We start from the raw sequence: 24,720 nt of genomic DNA on the forward strand, positions 1-24,720 counted from the left end.
ACCACCGAACCTTTTCTATATATATATTTTTTTTGCCTCTAGGATTTAAGGGGAAGTCCAAGCCCAACTTGTTGAAGCAGGAAACCAGCAGCCTGGCCTGCAGCCTGAGGATCCTGTTCAGGATGTACTCGGACCCCAAGCTGCAGGACTCGTGGCCGGACATTCAGACACGCCTGCTGCTGTGAGTACAACAGATGATTCTGATCATAATCAAATCAATAAACAGAACTCCTCTCATCTCAGAACACTCCTGTCGGAAAGAGCTACATATATGTAAATGACCATTACTGACTGAGTTACAAAAAAATGCTGCTGAGTAATGCAATGCCCCATGGTTGTTGCATTAAACAACAAATTTGAGATGTTTGTTGGAAGAAAAATAGTTTTTTCATAGAATCAGGAATGTGTCCTCCATTCATCTGTAAAGCTGATAAGTTGAAGATTCCACAGTCAAGTTTTTTTTTTATTACGGGAAAGGGAAAAATCTGAAGTTCTGGAAACCAAACGAGCTTTTACACTCATTTCTATTCAGACAAAACAGCAAGCAGTGACTATATTGTTTAGAGATGCACAAATTGGTATCTGTATCGGTCCTGATACTGAAAAGAAATTCTCTATGGGGTATCAGTAACAATGTGCCCAATCCATAAGGACAGATGTATTCAGTCTGATTCTATGCTTTGTGCTCTGAGCGACGTCATGATTTATTTATTTTACACTATACTAGAACTTCTAATTGCACTTTCTGAACCGTTTGGAAGAAGGTTTGTTGCGGTCAAACAAGGATGACTACCTTGTTTCACCAAGGTAGTCAAACACCTATTGTTTTTGTCAGTTTCTTTATCATTTATTTTACGTTGGCTGTTCTTTTAATTGCACTGATAGAACAGATTAAAGTTGTTTTTGTTGTTGTTGTTTTTTTGCATATTTGACCAAGCATGTGAAGCTATTGATGTATTTAAGTGTTCTATTCTTGTACAGAGTTACCAAATATATTTGTGAATCAGTTCATTTATGACTGTGTTTTAAAAAAAGAGCACTGTTTTTCTGTATTGGTAGCGATATCAGCCCATACTAAACCTCAGACATCTGTATTGGTATCGCAGGTGAAAAGAATGGATCGGTGCGTCCCTAGTAATGTTCTGGTGAATTGACATAAAATTCCCATTTTAGTTTTAGGTAACCATAGACTTCCAGTGGTTACTGCAGTCTCAATAGAATATTTCATACAGGAACATTTTTTTTGAAAATCACTGCAAGTTACTCCATCCTGTTTAGTCCTAGGTTTTAGTTTCAACACAAATGCTCAACTTTAAATGGACCTGAATGGGCTGATGCCCAATCAACTTGGGATAAATAGCAGCTGTTAGATGAAGCGGAGCTGTTTGTTTTTCTCACACGTCTCATGCCTCATTAGAAATGGATGAGCTGGTGCAGGCAGTGGAATATATTGGCATTTAAACGCCTGATGCAAATCCCCTCGTTGCCTTCATCACTTCTCTGACTCACTGGATCACTTCATGATTGCAAAGGTGGAAGTTTTTGTCTCAGGAAGCGCCGCTGGTGTCTTAATCCTAAGATTTTAAGGAACGCTGATGATCTTCCTGCCGCACCGATGATGCTCAGCTGTCGTTAAAGTGCGTGTGTTTGTGTGTGTCCCGTCTCTCAGGGTGTGTACGGAAGCTCTGAGCTACTTCATCAGCCTGACCTCAGAGAGCCACAGAGAGGCTTGGAACAGCCTGCTGATGCTGCTGCTCACCAGGACACTACGGCTGCCCGACGACAAGGCATGAACACACACACACACACATTTTTACCTGTCATCACACATTAGCTGTCAGTAAACCTTAAAGAGAGGCTTGGAGAATGAGTGAAATGCCCACTGGTTTTAAATAAGTGGGATCAGAGGTGTTTTTGGTTGGCTTTTATTGATGTAAAATGTTAATAATGACATGTTTTGCCATTAGTCATGTCCTGTTGGTGTGAGCCCATGAGTCATCGATGCGTCACTGACCACCACTGTGACTCAGATATCTTCTGAGAATTTTAGGCCAAAAGAGCTACAGTTTCTGTTTAGACAAAATGTAGCTGGGGACAGTAAAGTGTTTAAAAGGAGCAAAATCTGCACTTTAGTGGAATTCTTCAGTTCACATTTAAAGGGGCAGTATTATATGAAATCTACTTTTGTGAGCTTTTTATTGTGTTATGATGTCATTCCCTCATCAAAAACATATGTGGAGTGTGGCTTTGATTCTTTCATGCATCTTTGAGAAATCATTAATCTTCCATAGCAACCGTTTAGTTGTGCAAAACACCTTGGTGGACCTAGCTCCGCCTTCGAGGACGAAGCTCCTCCTCAGAGCTGCAGTTTCCAAGCTTCAAGCTTCCGCCTCACAGAGCAGCTTTCCCCCCGCCACTCCCCGACTTGGCTCCTTCAGACTAGCCAGCAGCAATTAGCAAACACCTGGTGGAACTGCACATCTGCTGAACTTATTATACGAGCCACTTCTCAGTGCAACGCTGGTAAAAATGTTATTAAAGGGTTAATGGAGGAGACATGTTGTAATGACTTCCTGAAGGCGGAGTTTCAGAAAGAGGAGTTTTTAGAGACAGAGGTCCAATTTCAATTTAAAATACCAAGTCAAAATTTTTTAAGGTATGTTTGATATTTCTAACATTTTTTAACAACTGAAGGAAACATAGTTTTATTGTGCTAGAAAATGGCACTATGAGACTGAATAATACATAATACTGCTGCTTTAATCCATGCGTCCTGTTCCTTCCATTTAGCATTTCAGCTAACTGTATCACATACAGTTCCACTGATTGGAATGAGATCAAATGTTAAATATGTTTAGTTTAAGACTCCATGCAGAATATGTTGCCCATCTGTTCCCCATTTGTCCTAATAAGCATATTTCTGTCTTGCAGTTCAAGCCCCATGCTTCCTGTTACTACCCCCACCTGTGTGAAATGATGCAGTTCGATCTGATCCCGGAGCTGCGGGCCGTCCTCAGGCGCTTCTTCCTGCGCATCGGCTCCGTCTTCCAAATCGCTGCTCCCGACGGAGCGCCCGCCCGGACCCCCGTCTCCTAGGAGATGGTGGGGGAGGAGGGCTCGGCGCATGTCTGGGTGTGGCAAGGGGGGAGAAAACTTTTTAAAAAAATAATTTTTAAAAATAAAAACAAAGGTGAAAGCTGACGTGAGGGTCTAAGGTGGACTTGATGCATAAACTGTCCTCTGTCTGTCAAACTGGATTAGAGGGGGAATGGAGGGAATGGCGTCGGAGTGCGTTTCCGGTCTTGTTTCAGGATTCTACATCAAAGTGTTCAACGTTTCTGTCGTCTGTCAGCCTGTAGAGAAACCTCCATCCTCACTCTCTGGGATAAACAGCACTGTGACTGGCTCTCGTCTCTCATTGTCCCACTGACAAAAACTGTAAAGATATAATTTATTGTTGCTAAATCCTCTTTATGTTCCTGGATCGCTTTCTGTTTGTTTTTTTTGGTTTCCATTTTTAAAGCTAATCTAAGAGAATGGGAGTGAAGCAGACGGGAATCGAAAGGTTTCCCTTTGTTGAAAAATGGCTTTCCGCCAAATGTGCCTGCTTGGACGAGGACGATCTCATCAGTTTCCGCTCCACCTCCATATCCGAGTTGTTTGGGTAGCAACCGATTCCCGTTAACAGAGACCTAAAACCGTTTGCTGCACCAACACTATCGGAGATCAAGCAGCTTTACATGGGACTTCGCTCTGTCGCCTTTGTCAGCGACATTTTATTTATTATCTTGATTATTTGCTTTTGTTTGTTTTTATTGGTTGTTTTTTCGTGAGAACTGCGACGTTTACACTGAAAAAAAGGTGATTTTGTTTTTTTTGGTTTTTTTTCTTCTGGCTTCTTGCTCATTCCCCATCCAGACTAACAGTTAGAGAATCCGTTAGCTCCCAAAACTCTGCCTTCATCTGTCAGTCAGGTTTACAGTCCATTTCCACATGTTTTGCACATCTGTTTGCCCCATTCAATTATTAGTTCCAAATATCCATCAGTGTTGGTTTACTTTAACCTCGCAGTTCAACAAAAGTGTTCAGGATAACGCTCATCAACATCGTTCGACCGCGGTTCTTTCGGAGTGTGTTCCCCAGCTTTTCTGAAGGATGTATGTAATTATTTCAAGTGCATTTAAATATATTTTTTTTGAAAAAAGCATTCCTTCCCTTGCAACTATGGATGTCTACTTTTTCTTCCCTTGTGCCAGGGAGTATATAAATAAATAAATATATATGTATATTATACAGTAAATGACACAAGTACAGACTGTAAAGTTTTCCATGTAAGATACATAGAAATGAAAGTGCTTATATGGTTCTATACATAATATTGTGATGTAATCTTCCAAACATTTGGTGAAGTAATCAATAAATCGGATTTCTGGTCTGTTCCAGGTGCTTTTGGCGTACTGCTGAACAACATTTTGTCTGTTTCAAAGGAGACGGTCTTCCTTTGACTGTTCCTTCAGTGGATCCCCACAAAGGGTGCACCGATTGCAGCTTTTGTACCGAGCGCCGATCTTAACAAAGCTGATTTTGGACAATGCTGATATGTGGGGTTACTTTACATGTTCTCATTAAAACCGTTCCTATGAGCCGATTGCCAAGCTCTGCAAAATTAAGGAAATTGCGGCAGATTTATCAGTGTGCTCCTAGGCTCTAGTCTAGAGCAGTGGTGCCCAAAGTGGGTCCTCGAGGTCCGGCATCCTGCATGTTTTAGTTCTCTCCCTGGTTTAACGCAACTGGATCAAATGACGGCTTGTTAGGAGGCCTAAGAAGAACATTGACTTGCTGAAAAGCTTGTGACTTCCACCAGGGAGAGAGCTAAAACATGCAGGATGTTGGCCCTCCAGGACTGACTTTGGGCCCCCCTGCTCTAGAGACTCAGCTGAGTCATGTCCTCCATCAGGTTCTCATTCAGTACATCCACGATTCCTCTTTGTGTTCTTCCTTTGCAGTGACAAAGTTTTGAAATCAGGTAACATTTCACCAGTTAGTGGTCAGAATGGGATAAAGCTGAACGTTACCTGATCCATCACCTGATGAAAGTCTGAGTTTTAATGTTTTAACATGGATTTTTAATATCAACTTTAACAATAGTAAAAAAATTCCATTAATATAAGCATACAAAAACTAAAGACATTTTCGTTCTATTTTTTACATAAAGGCTAATTTTGAAAAAAGGTTGGGTTTTTTTTGATGAATAAATTTGGGCACCCTTATAATTTGCTCTTAAAATTGTTTGACTTTGGGATTCACTTCATTATTCAGCAGTTTGAAGGTTAGCCCTGTTAAAACCCCACACGTTTATCTTACATAGTGAGTTTGAAAGCTGTTTTAGTCATTCCGGAAGGAGACCGAGTCTCCTCAGGCAATTAACGACTCCAAAAAGAATTTGAAGTCAGGTTTCCATTGCACAGAAAATAGTCTAGACGAGAAGGACATCCCTGACAACTGCGAGCATGCTCATAGGGTCACTTAAAGGTCAGACTATTAGAAAACTAGATACCACAATATAAGTGATATTCAATTCAAAAATGCTTTGTTAATACCAAAGAAAAATAAAACCTCATTAAGATTTCAACGGGTACAGATACTGCTGATTGTGGGCAGGAAGTGTTTTTTTTTTTTTTTGTAGTGGTCAGAAGACACTCTGCTGTTGTATGACAATTTGATAAAGAGGATGCTTGGAGTTGTCTGTCATTGAACCAACTAAACCGTTTTAAGAAATGAACCTCAGACCAACTTTGCAGTATAGAGATGGAAGCACGATAATTTAGGGATACTTCTGCTGCAGCAAAACCTGTCCAGCTCACCATCATAGATGTCATGAGTTCTATCATTGTTCAAGGAATTCTTGAGGCAAAAAAGTATTAGTTGAAGGAGAACTGGACCTTATGAGAAAACTGTCAAGAAGCTCTTGCTGCTTCTTGCTGCTAGTGCAAGAACCTCTACAAATGCCTCACAGTCGAAAGTGAGAAGAAAACATTTTCCTCAGACTGTTGACGGTATTAAGGTTACAAGAAGCATCTTCCTGAAGTGAACAACACTGCCTTCTGCTACGTTGGGTGAAAACGTTCCTTTTTTTTCTTTGGAAATATCTAGTTTAATTAACGCTAAAGTGCATTAAAAACCACTTGTCCCCCAGACGTAAATTAAAAATAAGATTCAACATCTCTTTGAACAATGCTTAAGAAAATATATATACTATATATACAGTATATATATATTTATATATATATTTGTTTTTTTTGTTCATGAATGCAAATGATTTTCCGGCTCAATAGTCTGTTTTTTTATTATTATTTTTTTTAAGTATGCTTCTAAACTTGTGTGGAAAAAGAGGTTTTAATCCGTTGATCCAGTTGACAGATTTCTGACATTCTCACTTGTGTCCACACGATGGCAGTGTGGTCTAACTTTCCTGGTGTTCTGATGAGCCTTAGGATTTTGGGGTAACAAAGGTTACTATGGAGACCTCTCACACCTTTTGTTGTCAACTTAAGTGGAAAGGCGCCCAACAGCTGCTACATGGACCCCTGTAAAGCTAATATTACAAAACAAGAAGTAAGACAATATTAACTGTTAACGGTACGGTTTTGTATTTTCGGCTTACAGTTTTAACTTCTCGTGGAAGCATTCAAACGCCACATTTGGACTCGCTGTTATTCCCCTCCTTTTTTTTTTTTTTTAGCGACGGTTCGCCAAGTGCCGTTCAGAACAACCGCGACTTCCAACCAGAAGAGCCTTACCGTGGGTTTAAAACTGTATAGGGTAGTGAAATAAACTTATTCCTCAAGCGAACGGCCGCAGCACAGGCTGTGGTATGGTCACGCACCACGTAGGAGGTGGGCGGTTCTGTGCAACTGGGAACCAGTAACGAGCTCCGTCGGCGTTAGCCAGTCAGGCTAGCAATGACGGTTTGGATCACTCCTAGTTCTACCGGGCTTCGGATAGTGTTCCGACAGACATGATTTTGTGGAGGCCACCCTACAAGTAAGAGTTCCACTCAATCCCACGAGTCTCACTCCGACCCGTGTGTTCTTCCATTGGGGGAATTACGTGTAAAGGGGGAGCGCTTGCTGTGGCTTTGCTTGTGAATCTTCCTACAGCAAAGAGGTCGACCGATATGGATGAACGAGAGACCTAGATTTTGTTTCTGCCAAGATTTTTTTTTTTACGTTACGTTTTTGTGCTTAAGCCCAAATGTGCTCGGGTGGTTCTGCGAACCATTTGTTGCTTTTTTAGGACACATTTGGAAGCTCACAGCTTCCTATGAGACAGGGTGACAGCCATATTTCTCTGGATTGCTGCCTCTGTAAGGATGGCAGAGGTGGAGCTGTGCTAGTCATCGTAGCCGGGTTTAAAAATGTTATTGTTGTTGTTTGAATTGCTGGTGTGGCGAATACTATTTAAATCTGGTGCAGGGTGGCGTCTCAAAGTGGCTTAATTTTCACGTGTCGTGATTAACGCTCCTTTCCCAGTGTGTTAAGTCAGGAGAATGGCCTGGTAATGATGCCTTCAGGGACTCCCTCGTTCATCCGCAGCACTCTGGGAAGCAGTTTTTTTTTTTTTCATTATGAAATATTAGGGAAATAATGCGGTAAGAGAAAGTTTATATACGCTTTAATTATATTCTTTTAAACTAAACTTTGTAATTTCTCCGAAAATGTAATCAATAATAGGCAGTACTAGTAAGGCGCGTAGTTAATTAAGAAATCAGTTTGTTAAATGGTTTGTTGATAATATCTCGTTTCCGTTAATAAATAAACAACTTCATCGATCTAAGGACAACAAATGTAAGATTTTCAGACAGCACTGTTTTACTTATTATATTTCATGGATTCTGGCACATTTTTAGTCACAGTCGAGACGGGCGGTCCTGCACCGATAGGTCCAGCTCACGATTCAAACGCGGACCACACGACACCGGATGCGTTACCCAACTGTCCGCCGGTGAATGACCCAGCGGAAGCGTTGACGAAAAGAAGGAGGAGTCTTCCTCGTGCCTGGAATAGTGTTTGTCATCCTACAGCTGAAAACTGTCCGTGGGGGGGCTTGCTGTGGCTTTCGCGCGCGGCTGAATCGGAGCTTTTTGTTTTATTTGAACATAATGACTCGCTCCTCCCCGCCTTTTCCCATACCTGGCGTGCGGACCGCCTCGCCGGATGACAAATGAAGCGGAGCCTCTGAAATGCAGCTAATCGCGTCTCTTGTTACGCAACAGGGGAGGGTCCATAAAAGGGGCACATGTTGAAATGTATGCTCAAACCTACTCAACACAGCGAACAGAGTGGTAGTGTTTACATTTAAGCGTTTTGACAGCGTCTCCACACTTCGACAGAGTCGGAAAGAACCAGGAGGATTTCCCTTTACTATTTTTATTTTTCAACCAGCGCTGGTAAGACAGTCGTGTTAAATCGGATTTTTTACTACTATTATTGTCCTCGTCAGGCGAATGTTGTGGACTGCTGTGAACATTTAATTTTAAGACTGTCGTCAAATCGACACATCCAGGAAAAAAAAAAAAGTTGGGCTGATTTATTTATTTGTTTGTTTTTTAATAAGAACAAACAAACAAAACAAAAAAAAAAAACAATCCTGCCAAAATTTCCCCCCATAATCAATATCACCACAGACTTTGATCAAATTACTGCCGGATCTCGTGGAAACATTCAAACGCCCCATTTGGACTCGCTGTTATTCCTATGGAGCTGCCGTGTTTACATCTCTACTGCGATGTTCCAGCCCGAGCCACGTGTTGGCAGCTGGGGACCATGTGGCCTTTGTAAACACTGCAGTCTTGTTGCTTCCCATCCGCCACGCTGGGCTGGTCCTGATATCCCTGGAACTGGGCGGGTGCAGACGGACAGCTGAAGTTTTGTTTTTTCCCGACCTTACCTGAAATATTACTTGTTAGTCAGAGTGTTGGATTCTCCATTGTGTTGTGAAAAAGAGGCATGTGTTACGAGGTGATGCCAGGATCATTTGCATCCATCTGTCTGCTTCACTAATTATTAGGCTCATGTGCTTATCAGGCTTAAATGCCATTATTGTTGCAGGAAATGGCAGGTTATGTGATAACTTGGAGATAGTTTGGAATCATCAGCCAGATCCTTTTGTGAAACAAAAGAGTCAAGTGAATGAGTGGGCTGAAGAACAACAGAATGAAGGTAACTTCTCCCACAGATGATTTGTTACCGAATGTCTCAGTCAGATGTTTTCTACCAACTCAGCAATACATTGGATGGGAATGTAATTATACAAGTAAAATGCGCTTGTTTCCTTTTACAGCAGGGATTACGTTAGTGCGTTTGAGTCTCATCTACTAATAACTTTCATTTCATAATGTGACCCAGCAGTGAGTCATTTTTTTTCCCCTCTTTCAAGACCTGCCTCATTTATTATTTTTGTGTTCTAAAGTAGATTTTGCATTATTGGACGTCTAAAAGGTGCATTGTAAATCCCGAGCCCATCAGAAAGATCTGATTTGGACTCCAGTGCATTGTTGGCATACAAACATACCTCCTGCCAAGAGGTTTAACATTTAAACCGCTTCCTTAAACCAGTGCAGCAAAACAAAGTGTAGAATTTCTCTGTGGGTGTTGAACCAGAGGCTGGCAACATCCGTCATAGTAACCGATCAGGGATCTTTGTTCACTCTGTTCTACTTTCTACATGCATTTTAAGCATAATTACTTTAAAAAGACATTTGTGTTGTAAAATAAAACAAAGCATTGAAATTTATTTTAGATTTACAGAGCTCTACATCTCTAAAAATCCAACAGGATATGGGGCAGATATATCTGTACACACAAAGCCCAATAAAAACAAGTGAAGGACATCTCCATTAGTTCTTAATAAAACAGACTGAGACAAGTTAAATACAGAAGTCTTGCATCACAAAATGTTTAATTTATTTTATTAGGGATGCCTTTTCTTTTCGGGCCTATCACCCATCTTTAAAACCCTTTCACCCTGACATTACCCAATCAAAGATATTCCAGCTGAGCCCATCTTATTACTTTTAGAGGAACAAAATCTCTTGTTTGCACTTGAGTGTCACATTTTAAAGTCATTTTAAGTAATGAATTAGTTACTATTATACTTTTAATAGTTCTAAATTGTTTTGTAAATCTGCAGGAGACTCAAACTCTCAATAATCGATCCCAGTTCTCTGCTGGGATTGATTAGCAATTAGCTTGGTTGGCCTTTCTAACATGAGTGTCTGTGTGCCTTACTTTGTTGCACTGTGATAAATTTTCTTTCTAGAGGCCACTAGCATGTTTAATTTTTTAGCACATCGCTGATGCTGAAAAGCGACAAAGTAAGTCTTCCTCGCTCACTTCCTTTCCATGGAGTGTTGTCGCTCGAACGTGGTCCCTTTACTATAATACGCGTTCATTTCTGTAAAGGATTGTATTTTTAAGTTTTTGGGAAACCAGTCCAATTTAAGTCACCAACTGATTTTTCTGGGTTTCTTTATTTGTGTTGTGTTCAGGGGTGGAAATTAAAAATTTTCTCCACCAGCCACAGTGGCTGGTAGATCAATTTTTTTACCTGCCACTCAGACATTTCACCAGCCACTGATTTTTCTCTTTCGATTACAAACCCCACCTATACAAGCAAACTATATAAAATATACGATTTATTCTTAACTCTATGAAAACCGGTTTACTGATAATAAGTTTGCCATACATATGTACGTGTACAGACTAATTTAACATTGCAAAGCATGGACACCGTAACAGAGGTGTAAAGCAGTAAGTTCACTTGAAGTAATTACTAACAGCAAATTTAACTACACAACCCTAACATTCTTGCAGTCATTTCCTATGTTGAACATTTTCACATTTTGGCTACAACTCCCCCAGATAGTATTAAGTTAAGATGTGTCTAGTGATTTAAAAAAAAAAAAAAATTAAATGGTTTCAGTGGCTGTTTTCTAACTGTTCTATTTGTTTTCCCTTATTACGTTTTCTATTGAAATTTACAATTCTTATTTTTACTAAAAACACCTCAGAACATGTTCACTATTAATTCCACAGCCGTCATTATTCCTGTGTTATCCCAGAGTTTTTCTGACTACCTGTTGGCTTTCCCCACTCACTCACACCTGCCCTTCTGCCTCTTCGTGGACATTTTCACTCCTTCTTACCGGGCAGCAGCAGCTAATCTGAACTCTTCCTCAATCTGTCCCTCGTCACGTCTCTCTCATCCTCCTCCATCACTAATAAATCCCCTGAATCGCTAATTCTCCCTCCTTTTCTGTTCCTCAATCTGCTCCAGCTGTCAAAGATTGTGTGGTAAACTTGTCGGTTTGACCATTTTTTCTGAATGGGCTAATGCGCTTTTGTTATCGTAGTTGTTGTGACCCGCCTGCTCTCTTATCCGGCCACTTTGCTCGGACTAAAGTGGTCCCATATGATGGACTGGCGATGTGTCCAATGTGCAGCTCCACCCCCACGATTTTAGGATAAGCTTGTTTAGATAATGGAAGGATGAATTTACAGTAGACCCCTTCACCTATTCTCAGCTCAGTATTCATGGCCTTTCCAGTGGAACGCAATTCCACTTTATTCGGGGGATATTTGCCTATTTGCGGACTTTTTTGTAGATTGTATCTGAAATATTGAAAAAGAAAACGCAGCATGGGAAGCTAAATGCTATCTGAGACACTATTGGATGGTGTTGGCAAATCAGCCAATCTAGGAGCTATGTTTGTTTTGTTTGGCACTGATTGGCTGTACCTCCAGGACTGGAGAGAGGGATGGCTGTAGATGTTAGCTTCTATGAAAGTGCAAAGATGATTTTTGCCAAAGAATATTTATTATTCAAACTATTTAAATAAGGGGTTTTTTGGGGTTAAGTGTTTGGGGATTTTAAGTTTTTACAAACAGATGTTACCACTGTGAATACCGGGGGTTGCTCCATTATTATCGTTATTTCTTGTGAAGACATTTTCAAAAGCTTCAATAGTTAGTGCTTCAAGGCTGAGTTTACTAATTGGGAAAAAAAAATCAGATTTTTTGTTTCTTACCAACTGATCGAAGCTAAACAAAACCAAAAAAAAAAAGTCTGATTTAGTTCAAATGGAACTGAATCTCCTCTTATGCAAGTGGTGTTTGCCAGAGTTTTGTTGACAACACAACTTTCAGGCCATGAAGATCCTTTGTGTTGGCCCAGGCACACGGGTTTGAGGTAAAAACTTGAAATATTTAGGAAAAGTCCAGTTATTGAAGCGGATGAATAAGTTTGACGCCACACAGATGAGTGTGTGAGTTGTACAGAGACGACGTGGAGATGAGGTAGGTCAAACTGGAGGACAGAGGTCACTGATAAGGAGGACTGTCTGGATCTCTCGCCACCTTCCTGACACTCTCGCCCTCATTGTCGTTTTTCTCTCCAGCTCTCTCTTACTCCACCGTTGTATCTTTATTGTCGCTGCCATCTGTTCCATATGCGGCAGCCCAATTAGAGAGTTGCTCTTTGACCCCACCTGTCCAAATTCAATTTGGAAGTACAGGACTGTCCTCATGCTCCCCCTTCCTTCTGTTACTGTTGCAGTATCTTCTATGGATCGGCTACGGAGACTTTGACCTTTTCCTTGTTGTTTTTTCTGCAGGGCCTGATTTGATCCGTCAGCCTTATGTGGGTTGGGTTTTCACCTCCAAGAGTCCTGTGGCTGTCAGCTGACCATGGTGGTCTAAACGGAGGAACCCCAGGAAGAAGCACAGTGTGTTTTCGCTCTTACCACAGCTAGGTAGGGACCAAAAGACGGAGAGAGACACGGACCAGAAGAAAGATCAAGAAACTTGTTTAAACACACAAAAAATGTCACGAAACAGAGAACTGGTGCTTTTCTACATTAAGTTTAAACTGTCTCAGAGGAACTATCCGATCCAACACATATTGCCCAACGAGCCCCCGGACGGCACCGCTGCCGGGGACGTGGGGATGGACGACGAGCAGACGTTAGAGACGCACGCTAATGGGACTTTTAACGGGACGAGTCCAGGATCCCCTAGGCGGCACCAGGCGGCGTCGGCGGCAACGATGGACGCGGTGAAAGTGGCCCTGCGCGACACGGCCCGTGAGTTCGAGCTGCGCTACTCCCGCGCCTTCAACGACCTTCACAGCACGCTGCACATCACACCGGCCACCGCCTACCAGAGCTTCGAGAACGTGATGGACGAGGTGTTCCGGGACGGCGTCAACTGGGGCCGCATCGTGGGGCTCTTCGCGTTTGGTGGCGCGCTGTGCGTGGAGTGCGTGGAGAAGGAGATGAGCCACCTGGTAGCCAGGATTGTAGAGTGGATGACCGTCTACCTGGATGAGCAGATTGAACCTTGGGTGGAGAGCCAAGGAGGATGGGTGAGTCTTATAAAAAGACACACACACACACCCACACACACACACACACACACAGACTGTTAAGTCTCATGTTTGCTTGCGCTGCCACACTCAGTTCAGATTCCCGCATGGAAGATTTCCATGTCGACACCTTTGTTTGTGGAACCCTGCTGGCAGCAATCAGATTGGAAAACAGAAATAAATACCTTCCTTATTTTTGAACTAGATGTGGGGTGGACATGTGGGCTTTACAAATTAAACACTTTTTACTGTAGCGATGCACCAATAAGAGGTTGGAACTGTCGCCTCTCATTCAATGCATCAAAGATGATTGATCTACAAAGGCATCAACCAAGAGCATGTATTTCGAGTTGATTGAAAGGTAAGGTAATTTTATTTATATAACACATTTTCAGCAACAAGGCAATACAATGTGTTTTAAAAATCAAATAAAATTTATGAACATACTGTTTCTGGCATAAATGCGGATAAGTCTTTATTATTGTTTTTAAGTTTCTAAACTACAGCATCCGTCAAAGAACTTGTAGAAAATGTTAACTTGCTGATTAAATGTAAAAAATAAAAATAAAGTAAATTGGTAGCTGACGGCCGCTGTTCTATTCAACCAATAAAGGAAAACCAGAAAGTGGCATCAGCCAGACAAGCATGATCATAAACAATAGAATGTTTCTTTTCTTTTCTTTATAAATGTGATGCATATTAGCTGAAGATTGCTGTTATATTTAACCAAGGAATGAGAATAGAAACCAGAAATCGGCATGAGCCAGACAAGCGTGATCGGAGCATTCCTTGTGTGTTGTGTTTCTCTGTCAGGACTACACCTGCTTCACTGTGTAGTGTTAATGTGTCGGATGCTTTGAGTCTTGGCCGCCTGCTGATGTTGACCTGCAAGGGCTCGGGTTTCATTTCATCACACGCTGTGTCTCTGCTACCCAGCCGTGAACATGCCTTTGACTCGACGACACACTGGTCGGCCGCCCTGACCGGCAGACGGGAACAGACGTCCGGATTAGCCGCATTGGTTGAGAGAAACGTTCTGCAGGAGTCAGCACACAGTGTCGGAGAACCGTCTGGGTTTAGAACCCAGTAAGAGCAGGATGTTTGCATGGTCAGCAGCTGTTTCAGCTGTCCACTAATTGATCAGCATCTGGGAACTCGATGAGCTGGATCGAAGTGGGGGGGCTTAACGGGCTTTGTAGCCGTCCTGCAGCCCGCCTGCCTCAGCGATGGAAGTTCTCACAGGGAAAGATGAAGTCCAGGGCTTTTACAGATACTCCTTTGTTTGTGCGGTCAGTTGATTGGCTCCGCGCTTTGTGCTTCCACTCCCTCACCATCTGACCAGTTTATCAGGACAGTGTTTTTCTCTTGTGCTCTTTGCCAAAGCAGCTGCATTCACATGAAAGCTATGCATGCCTCTCCTTTTTTTTCTGGGTGTAGTTGTTCAGTGCAGTGCAGCGCTGTTGTTTTCTTTGTGATGTATCACCTCCAGGACAGTCGAGGTCAGCTGTTTTCCTTTGTCCCAGCCGTTTGATTTTATGATATAGAGCACCAGAGGGAGGAGTTGTTTATAGTCACCCACTGCTGGATAACAACAGGTCAGAGGTCGGTTCTATAGAAACCGACATCTCAGCATTCGGAGGCATGTTTGTGAAACTACAGCTAGGCCGGCATAGCCCCGCTGTTTGTGCACAGAAACACATTTCAGGGTTAGCTACCTGGATTTTACAGGAGTCTGATTTAGCAAATGGCTAACAGGGTATGTTTTATAATCATAAAACTTTACAACATGCTGTTAGTTGTTACATAATTGAGTTCCCACCTTAAAAAAATAAGCACGTGCTGATCTCATGATTACACTCCAGCTGCACTACTTTGTTGGTGGTTCGCTGACAGATTTTAACCACTGCTAACGTTAGCAGTTAGGTTCTCAAGAGGAGTTAGATACATATAGTGAATTGTGCATGCATTGTTAAAACCCCTTAACTGTCACGAGGACACCAGTGTCCTCATGGACCCATTGGATAACATGTAAGTGTTTTTGGGGTGGCAGTTAAGGGTTAAATCAAATTTAACTCAAGTTGGAGGAGATATGCCGATCAGAATTTTGTGACCCATTTCTGACTCTTAGTTTATATAAAGCTTTATCACAGCTCATCAGATTCTGACTATTCCAATCATTTTAAAACAAATGAGGAAAACGAACGGAGTTGTGATTTTTAAAATGCATCTTATAGTAGCAACTAGCTAGCAACGTTAGCTAGCTAGGGCACAACAAAGCTGCCCTAACTTTGTTGTGAGTAAACACAACAAAGTTATTTATTAACTTTATTGTTATCAATAAAGTTGATAACAACTTTATTATCTGCTAAAGTCGACTTCAGGTCAGTTGCCAGTTCCACACTGGTGGGTTTTCTCGCTAAAAAGCTAGTTGCGCTAATACTGTATGAATCAATATAGCATTGTCAAGCTTGAAAAAGCCTGATTTCTTAATGTATCTTAGAGTTTCATAACTGCTTTTTGCCAACTTTCAGTATCAACTTTAATACTGAATAGTGCTGTTGTCTGTACAACCTGATAAGTACTTAAGCAGGATGTCTTCTTACTGTGCAAGGTCGGACTTCTTAGTTTTCAACTAGCCGATCGTGCCAAAAACGAGCCGATTCCAGTCACATGCAGAGTTCTCGGTGCGACTCTAATCACCGCATTTTATGAAGACTTCTTCGTATAATCATTACCTGCAAAAATATTACAACTGCTTCAGTACTACATTGTTGGCATGCCTAACAATGACTTGGAATGCAGTTGCACATGATTGATGTGAAAGTGAGGGGTTTTTTTTGGGTTTCATAATAACCAAAACGGTGCTTCTGGAGACGCAGTGCGTATGTTATTTGAAAACATGAATCATGAGGAGGTCAGTCTAAATTTCCCTTCATAACCACATGTTGACATCAGTGTTGTTGTTAAACCCATCTGTCCATTGCCAATGATCTCAAGCTTCCTCCATTTGGCTTAGCATAAGTTACATCAGTACTATTTTAGGCATAAATAAGTGTGTGTGGCGTGCTAACTGATTAGCGTGTCAGTGTCACCCGGACTGGGAGACGTGAATGACTTCATTAGAAATTTTGAATGGATCAGGGTGATGGATGTTTCCATTTACTGTTGTTTCACTTCTCCCCTGCAGTTGCAGTTAGCACATGATGTTGCTTCCTTCCTTTTTTTTTTTTTCCGTCTTCATCTTATTTTCTAGATCCATTCAGCTCAATAAACTTGTTGGGTTCTGATCTGTTTGTGACAAATCTGGGCCACTTCCAGTGGTAGCCCAGCTTGAGATCTACTGCTAGGTGTTTTACCGCTGGTGCTGTGACTTTTCCCGTTTTATTTTTGACTTATTTCCCCATTTCTCCTCAGACTCTCCCTACACTTTCTCTGAACCATATCGGTCTCTTGGTGAAAACCCGTGTAATACTTTGTTGTGGGATTTTTTTTCTTCTTCTTCTGTCTTTTATTTCCTCTTCTGTTCCTCGCTCTCCTCCCCCGACGCCTCCTCAGAGGAGGGAAGTCAAAGCCGTTGGCAGATGTGGGTATCGCTGTGAGGCAGGTGTGCTCTTACTGTTAGCTGATGAAATATCAGTCTGTCCCGAGAAGCAGCAAGGTCACTCTCTCTGCGGCGCTGAAATATTTCTCAATCCTTGTACTTGTTAATTCATTGTTATTGTTACAATAGCAATGAATTAGAGGAATTGAAACTGAAGAGAAAAAAAAAAAGTCAACATCATATATTCGATGTGAATGAGTGACATGAAACAATCCTTTGTATTGTAGAAATGCACTGATAGGAGATTTTGGTGAGTCTTTGGCTGATAAAACAAAGCAAACTTGCTGTAATGCATCTAGCCTTTGTGAAAGCTTACCATCTGCTAAAGTCTCCTTTTTTTAAATTGACCCTCTCGGATATATTCCTGCCCTTACTTCGATGTATATACGTACTGTCACCTAGCAACTGTGAAGAAACTAAATATAAACTGATAAAAGTGGAACTCAAAATCTTGCTGAAGTTTTTTGTTTTGTCTAATCCATTTAAGTTAATTAAATAATTAAAACACTTTTTCTTTTTTTTTTAGCAAAAATTATATTTAAAAAAACTACTTTGTCTACTATTGTTACAAGAACAAATCTGGAGAAAAGGACGCATTTGTGAAGGAGCCATCGGTTTTAGATGGCCTTCGTTGTGACATAATCAGCCTTCAAATGTTACCTTCAAAGGGTGCAACTCCCGAATTTGGACACATCCTTTGTTTTTAAACATATTCTGATGTTGATATTCTGACAGCTTCCACACTGAAGTGTATTACTGGACTTTAGAATTTATCTGGAAAAATTATTGTGGGGAAGCTAAGTGCGTTTGCCTTTTCAAAATTAGCCAAAATGTTAAAGTGCTAAGCTAAAAAAAAATAACTCAACTAGTAGCGCATTAGCAGATGGTTCCCACCACCGCAAATGTAGGAATTAAAAGTATCTAAACCGCATTGCAACTGTTCTTGTATCTGAAATACACATGCATTTTCATTACTCCTACACTTGAAGGTTCATGGTTCTAAAAGTGTTTAATACTTATTTTTTATTTTACCTGATAGTGCACAGTTTTCTTATTCAAAGTTTTATTTCACCTTTTCAACGTAGAAGTATTTTTGATTCTTCACTGACTGAATGTAAACTCATCCAGAAATCAAATAAGGATTATTTCATCCTATTTACTCTCTGCAACTTTTCCTTCAGATTGAACTGGACTGGTTAAGAGCAAGAGTAAGAGTAACACCCTCTACAGAATCTCCTTTTTTTTATTTTCTTTTACAAGTCTTAAGTATGAAAGCTATTGATATTTATTTTTATTCAGATGTCGAGAACAGCAGTGGAATCACCCAATACCGCACTAAATTGAAATTCACTCGCAGCATTGTTTTACTTCGGAATTCGCCGATTCTATAAATATTAAGACCGGGTTACTATTCGAGCACTCAACCCTTAATATTATTTTTACTCAAATGTCCAAAACGCTGCAAAATCTCAGAAATCAGGAACGAGTGCAATTTTAATTTTGAAATATGCAGAAACCCCGTCTTTCCTACAGTACACTGCTATAGGAGGTTGCACTTTTTTGCTGGATATTTCATAAAATGTTCTTCAAAAGACAAAGGAAACAGAAAAGCAGATTCCCAAACTGGGGAAATAGTTGAGTTGGGGCCGGGAGGAGGAGGAGATGCATATTGAAAAGTGAAAGGTGTTTTGCACAACAGAGCATCCCTCGCCATCAGGAAAAGTGAACGCCTGAGCTTAAACGATCCCGTCGGAGCCTATTTTGGAGTCTTCCCTGTCCGGGCTGCTGAGAGATCTGATTGGAGCTGAGAATGGGAGATAAATGGGCTCAGCCAGATTTCTCCCTCTGCAGCTCGCGCTTTTTAAAAGAAGCAGCCGAGTAAAGCCATATATTGTGGGATAATAAACCTCCTTGGCAGACAGCGGAGAGGTAGAGACAGTGCCACCGACCTAATAAGGCTGCTTCCACCAGAGGAGGCGATGGCAGTGATTACTTAGTGGAGATTGAGCTGCCTCAGGGAGGGGGTGAGGAAGGGGGGATGGGGTTATTACCAATTAGAGATGAATAATATCTCAAGCAGCTACTGGGGAAAACAGTGTTTTTTTTTTTTTTTTTTCTCCTCTGACAGCCTAATAAAGGCGAACCTCGTTGCCATGGTCTAGGGACGCTTGGCTGGAGCTTGATGGGAACAAGGGAGCGTTTCAGTGGGAAAACGAGGGAAAAAGGGACACCATTAGTGCAGGCGGCGGGCTTTGTGCTCGCGTTGGTTTCAGTGAGGTCATGGAAAGTTAAGTACAAGAGGAACGAGCTCACACAGTTGCATTTCTGCAGCTTCTGAACTTCTGCAGCGACTGCTCTGACATGTTCAGCATTTAGATGAGTTTGTCACATTTTTTCAAAGGTTTTATTGGCTTTATTTGTGAGTGGTTAGACAGGAAAGAGGGTTATGACAGAGAGAGGGAAGACATGCGGCAAGGGTCATCGACCCTGGACGGCCACGTTGAGGACTATGGCCTCCGTATTCGTGTCGCACGCTCTACCCCTGCGTCACCGGAGTGCCCCAAAGTGCGTCACATCTATCTGCGGAGCCGCATCTGAAAACAAGATAGAAAAATTAAAGCTGTCGTTTTGAACCGAAGGGAAAATAACTTTGACTGACCCATTTGGTCAAAAGTTCCCCGTCAATAATACAAATTCCTTTCTACAAGCACACAGCGTAGATTGTGTTTCTCCGTTGTCCATAACATACCGACCCACGCACACCGTAGCTGACGAAAGTATTCTCAACTTGTATATGTGTATCACTTTACCAGAAACTGTGCTGTGTTTTGGGAAATTACCCTTTAAAAAAAGAAGTTCATCTGAGCAAATTGTTTATTTATTAAGTAGGAACTGACCTAGTCTAGACTGAGAGATGGAAAGCTGTTTATAGAGCTGATCTAATACAGACATGAGCAGATCTATTGATGTAGTTGCTGTGAGTAAAATCAGTTATTGTAGTTGCATATACGTTGACTTTTTAAAGAATCCTACTGTTCATTTGAGTAAGTTTGTAATAATTGGTACCTCAAGAATCCCTTTAAAATAAATGTAACAAAGACATTTTGACTTTTTGAATTTAATAGGAGTTTAGAGGAACTTCTGATCTGTATCATATGAGGTCGCACTGACAAATCAGCACCAATACATGAGATACATGAGAAACTGATCTTAATGACCTCCTCAAATGTTAACAATAATCATCCCACAGTTGCAAACCTTTTGATTTTGTAGCCATATTAATTGACTTATCATAGGGGGAAAAAAACCCAGTATTGGCCAGAAATGTAAAAATGTGATGCAGCATAGAGACCCATTTGTTTTGACACTAGGTTTATTGACGACCTATGACACTACTCACAAAAAACATCTCACTGTTAGAAAAGTGCTGTAAAGAGTGACATCTTGGAGTGAGCGAGTCTCCATAACAACCATTAGATGTCATCTACATAGCAACCGCTTGTTTAGAAGCGATTCCTGCCCTACTGTTGCTAACACAAATGGGGAATTTGCTCAGCATAAATAATAAAAAATCCCACTAGTAAACTCAACATCATCCACTATTATCACATATATATATATATATATACACACAATAGATTACCAGAAGAGGTGTCAATAATTATGCAACCCCTGATTTAGTGAAAACGATCATGGGATTCATTCCTGACTATTCTCAAATAAAATGTCAGATTTTCTTGTTACTACGACGATGGTATGTTGACACAAGTTTCACACATATGAAGGATTTTTACCCTTTGAACTGAGGGTGCTGATACACTGTGAGTGTAAGCAGGCAGGTTGTACATTAAAGTGGACAGTGAGAATGAGATTAAAGTCTTGAAGAGGGTCTGTTCATTGACTTGTTTTGACTCGGGGGGGGGGGCACCTGAGCTTCCAGCGCACCGTTCTCTCTGGCAGACATATTTACTGTCTCTCCTCGTCTGTAATTAACATGCACATCAGATGCGCGGTTAGATCGACGGAGGAAATCTCACTCTTGGGATTTATCCGGGTTCCCCCCACTCTCTCTCCCAACCTTTCTCTGCCTCCACCCCCAACCCAGGCTTCATTTTCTTTACATCTCCCCCTCCGTGTCCTTCCCTCTCTCCTTCCTCCTGCCACCGATTGATTTTTTTGGACCGTGTTTTCCTTTGTGCACCTCCATCTGAATTGCATCATCCTCACATCGATAATCTTTTTCTGAAGTTCTTGATTTGGCTACTCCTGTCCCAGCAGTCTCTCTTCATTGTCTCTGGACTCTAGCCACTGAATCAGCCACAGACCCATAACCACCCACCCTCTAAATTCCCCTGTTTTCCGGAGTTTTCTCCCATTGATCACTTTGTTAAATAGTAGATATTGCTGTAACGTCCAAAACCGCTTCATCGACCCTCTCTGGCTCACCATCCTTCCCGTCCTCGCCACCTTTGTCTTTCCCTTCATCCCTTTTACCCCCCCACCCCGATCAAATCCCAGAGTTTTGTGTTTGCTATAGAACTTTCCAGAACTGAGTGGGTGTACGGAGCCAGACACTTGGTGCAACGTTGTTGTTGTTGTCTTTTTATATAAGAATGTTTTTGTTTTTTTTTTTGTTTTTTTTATTGTACGGTGGCGCACTGCAGAGGGGAGGGGACGGCGCCAAGTCAGACTGGGTCACGTGACTTCTTCAAACAAAGAACATGCGGCCACCCACACACACACACCTAGAAATTCGCCTCGCCGTCTCTTTAGTTATGCCACACAGGTGTGTCACAGCTCTGCAGACAAAGGACCTGATGATGGAAAAGCCACTTTCGCCTTTGTCTCATCCTGACACGGCCGTCGGATCAATGGCGGCCACTTTTTGTTCAAACCATGTCAATAAGCGGCTGTGTGTGTGTGTGCATGCAGTGGGCGGCTTTATGCAGATAACACTCCCAGCCATGCTCCCTTCTCTATTGTTTTTGCATGCATATATTAAAGCCGAGCATCGGTTTGGTGACATCAGAGGTGACCGCTTGTTCAAGCGAGTCAAAAGTCAGGGTCACGACAGCAAACACTCTGATTCACTCGCCTTTGACCTTATGAGCAATGGTTGTTTTTTTTAGTTGTGTTTTCCAGACTATCCCTGTGTTTTTTTGTTTTTGGGAGAAGAAATTTCTGTTGCATGTACTGTGGTACCTTCCAAAGGCGTTCATGCCTAAGCTTCCACGGATTATAAACAGAAGTGCATCAATTGCAGTTTTCTGGCCGATCTTTTAAAAGTCAAAACTGCTGATTCCGATTTTGTCTGATAGTAGAGATGTGCCAACAAATCGGCCCGAATTCCTTAGTTTTGGAAGATCAGTGGTCAGCCTATGCTTAAATGTGAAGCCGATTATATCCACCAATCTTAACTAACTCGGGAAAGGTCTAAAAATCAGCCACTGTCCTCTGTTGCTCTGCTGTGAGAGGTTTGACTGTTATTTGGCAACATTTCAGACAAAGAAATTGGTATCGGCCAAAATCGGAATCGGCTGGTCAGGCTTTTTACAGATTGGTGATCAGCCAGAGAACTGCAATTGGTGCACCCCTAAGCGATACCAATGTTTTCTTGTCAGAAATGTCCCTAAAATAACATAAAAATTGCTGAGTAGGATTGGTAGTCGACTGGATATTGGAAGGTTGTGAGTTTGATTCCATCTGTCACAATTTGACATGACGCTGGGCAAGACACTAAGACACAAGTCACCTACTGGTGTGTGATTCGGTGTGTGTGTGTGCAGCCGGGCCCATCCGTTACCTTCTCCATCCTTTCTTCCTTACTTCATTCTTTCCCTCCCTCCCTCCAAGGCAGCTTCCTAACCAGAGAGGCCCTGACTTCCCCAGCCAGTTGGACCAGTTCCTCTGGTGGGATCCCAAGGCGTTCCTAAGGCCAGCTGAGAAAGATAATCCCTCCAGTGTCCTGGGTCTTCCTCTGGGTGACCTTCATATATATTATATACATTATAAAGTTGTATTTTTTTCCCAAGTTTTTACTTCAGTAAATTTTGCTGGCTGTTTATGGTCCCACTTGTAAATATCGGCTGACAAGATATTTGTCAGATGAGACAAGCTGCAGGACTTCAGGATGAGACCTGAAGTCCTGCAGCACATTGCACACACAGGAACACGCAGATACACCAGCACCGCCTCAGAATCTCCTCCTCTGAAAATATTATCAGACGTGATATCGATCACGTGTCTATCGCAAAATGTATTGTAGATTTATTGTCCAGCACTGCGTCTAAATAGAGGAGTTGGCATCTTATCCTGTTGAGGAAGGAAAGAAAGTAAGGTGCAGAAGTTCATTAGACTGTAACAAGCAAAGCTCATTGCACAATGAATGAGCACGTAGCTCCGCTCCTATCAATCGCACATCCCAGATGATTTGCACCTGACTCACCTTGTGGTTACAAGTGACGAGATGGAGCTGGAAGATGATAAACAAAAGGAGAAGTTACACTACTTACTCAAATAATAGAGTAAAAATGAAAGCGTCAAAATCTTAATTAAAATGTCTGTTTTGTTTCGGGCTCTGGCCTGTAACTAATGTTAACCAGTCATGTCGGATCAGGCTTGGTCCGGGTCGGGTTGGGTTTTTTTTTTGTTTGTTTGTTTTTTAAGCCCGGAGAAGATGAGGATGCAGGGAGGTTGATGCAGGAGGCAAAGGGCTTCAGGAAGAGCATGCTAGTGACTCAGCTGCGTGAGGAAACCATATGTGGGTCAATAGGTGAAGCAGCATGAATGATGCGCTCCGCATGCAGCTCGCATGTTGTGTGACTGAATGTCTGCAGCGAGCCTCAGATGCCTACGTGCTGCTCCACTTTTTTTAGAGCTTAGTGGGAAAATCGGGTCACCAGCGAGAACACACAGCCCCCCGTCCCCCATATCCTCTCATTTCTCCGTCTGTGTTCCCCTCTTTCTCTTTCTCTGCTGCTGGTCGTCCCCTCGTTTTTCCCACCTTTTCTCTCCTTCCTTTGGAAAAGGATTTTTTTTTTTCTTCCCCGTTTGTCTTAATGCATGCAGCCTGGGCATCCATCCGCATCCGTTCCTTCCTGATTGCATTTTTCTCCCCCCTCACCATCCTCCTCTCTACGCTCTTCTGTGTTCGTATCCATGATCAGATTATGGAGCATATCATGGGATTAGTAAATCTCCTGCTCTGTATTAAATTTGGGGAACTGAGGGCTGGATAAAGACGGCTGATGAGTCTTTCATGATAATGCAGAGTTCTTCCAGAGGAGTAAATGATGCTAGAGAGCATCAGAGCCATCAGTGTGATATTCACCAATGAATAGCCAGGGGGAGGCAGTGATGGAAGAAGCTGTAATCAGCAGGTTTGCAGTGAGAGAGGGAAAATAATCAAATTGGAGAACAAAAAGGAAACTTGTCGCTTGCCGATAGATATTAATCATATGTGGAAATGCGTCTTTCAAGTTTTCCAACTTTCTGTGACATGAACGATGTTCTCTGCACAGACTCTCTGGGTTTCCCCCTTCTGAGAGTGCATCACAGCAGCCACGTTTGGTCAGCTTTAATCAAACTCCAGTCGGTTTGCCTAGAAAGACCGGTTCATTTGGGGAGGTGTGGATGCGTAATCGAACTCTGATGCAGATCAAAAAAGCCAACTCTAGTTGGCTTTCTAAAAACCCAGG

The 24,720-nt window shown here is 41.9% G+C and overlaps 2 protein-coding genes across 2 annotated transcripts in view; both read left to right on the forward strand.

The window, feature by feature from the left end:
* arfgef2 (ADP-ribosylation factor guanine nucleotide-exchange factor 2 (brefeldin A-inhibited)) overlaps nt 1–4,445 on the forward strand; it is a 28,826-nt gene extending 24,381 nt beyond the window's left edge. Inside the window, exons 37-39 of the mRNA XM_032569150.1 lie at nt 43–181; nt 1,670–1,787; nt 2,932–4,445. Of these exons, the coding sequence (XP_032425041.1) occupies nt 43–181; nt 1,670–1,787; nt 2,932–3,096 (422 nt within the window). The 3' untranslated portion in view covers nt 3,097–4,445. The remainder of the gene's footprint in view (nt 1–42; nt 182–1,669; nt 1,788–2,931) is intronic.
* A 2,308-nt stretch (nt 4,446–6,753) lies between these two features.
* The window catches only part of bcl2l1 (BCL2 like 1), a 35,890-nt gene continuing 17,923 nt past the window's right edge, over nt 6,754–24,720 (forward strand). The window contains exons 1-2 of the mRNA XM_032569161.1: nt 6,754–7,044; nt 12,674–13,422. Coding sequence (XP_032425052.1) covers nt 12,883–13,422 — 540 coding nt within the window. The 5' untranslated portion in view covers nt 6,754–7,044; nt 12,674–12,882. The remainder of the gene's footprint in view (nt 7,045–12,673; nt 13,423–24,720) is intronic.

The sequence above is a fragment of the Xiphophorus hellerii genome, chromosome 1 (assembly GCF_003331165.1).
Source record: "Xiphophorus hellerii strain 12219 chromosome 1, Xiphophorus_hellerii-4.1, whole genome shotgun sequence".
Lineage (NCBI taxonomy): Eukaryota > Metazoa > Chordata > Actinopteri > Cyprinodontiformes > Poeciliidae > Xiphophorus > Xiphophorus hellerii.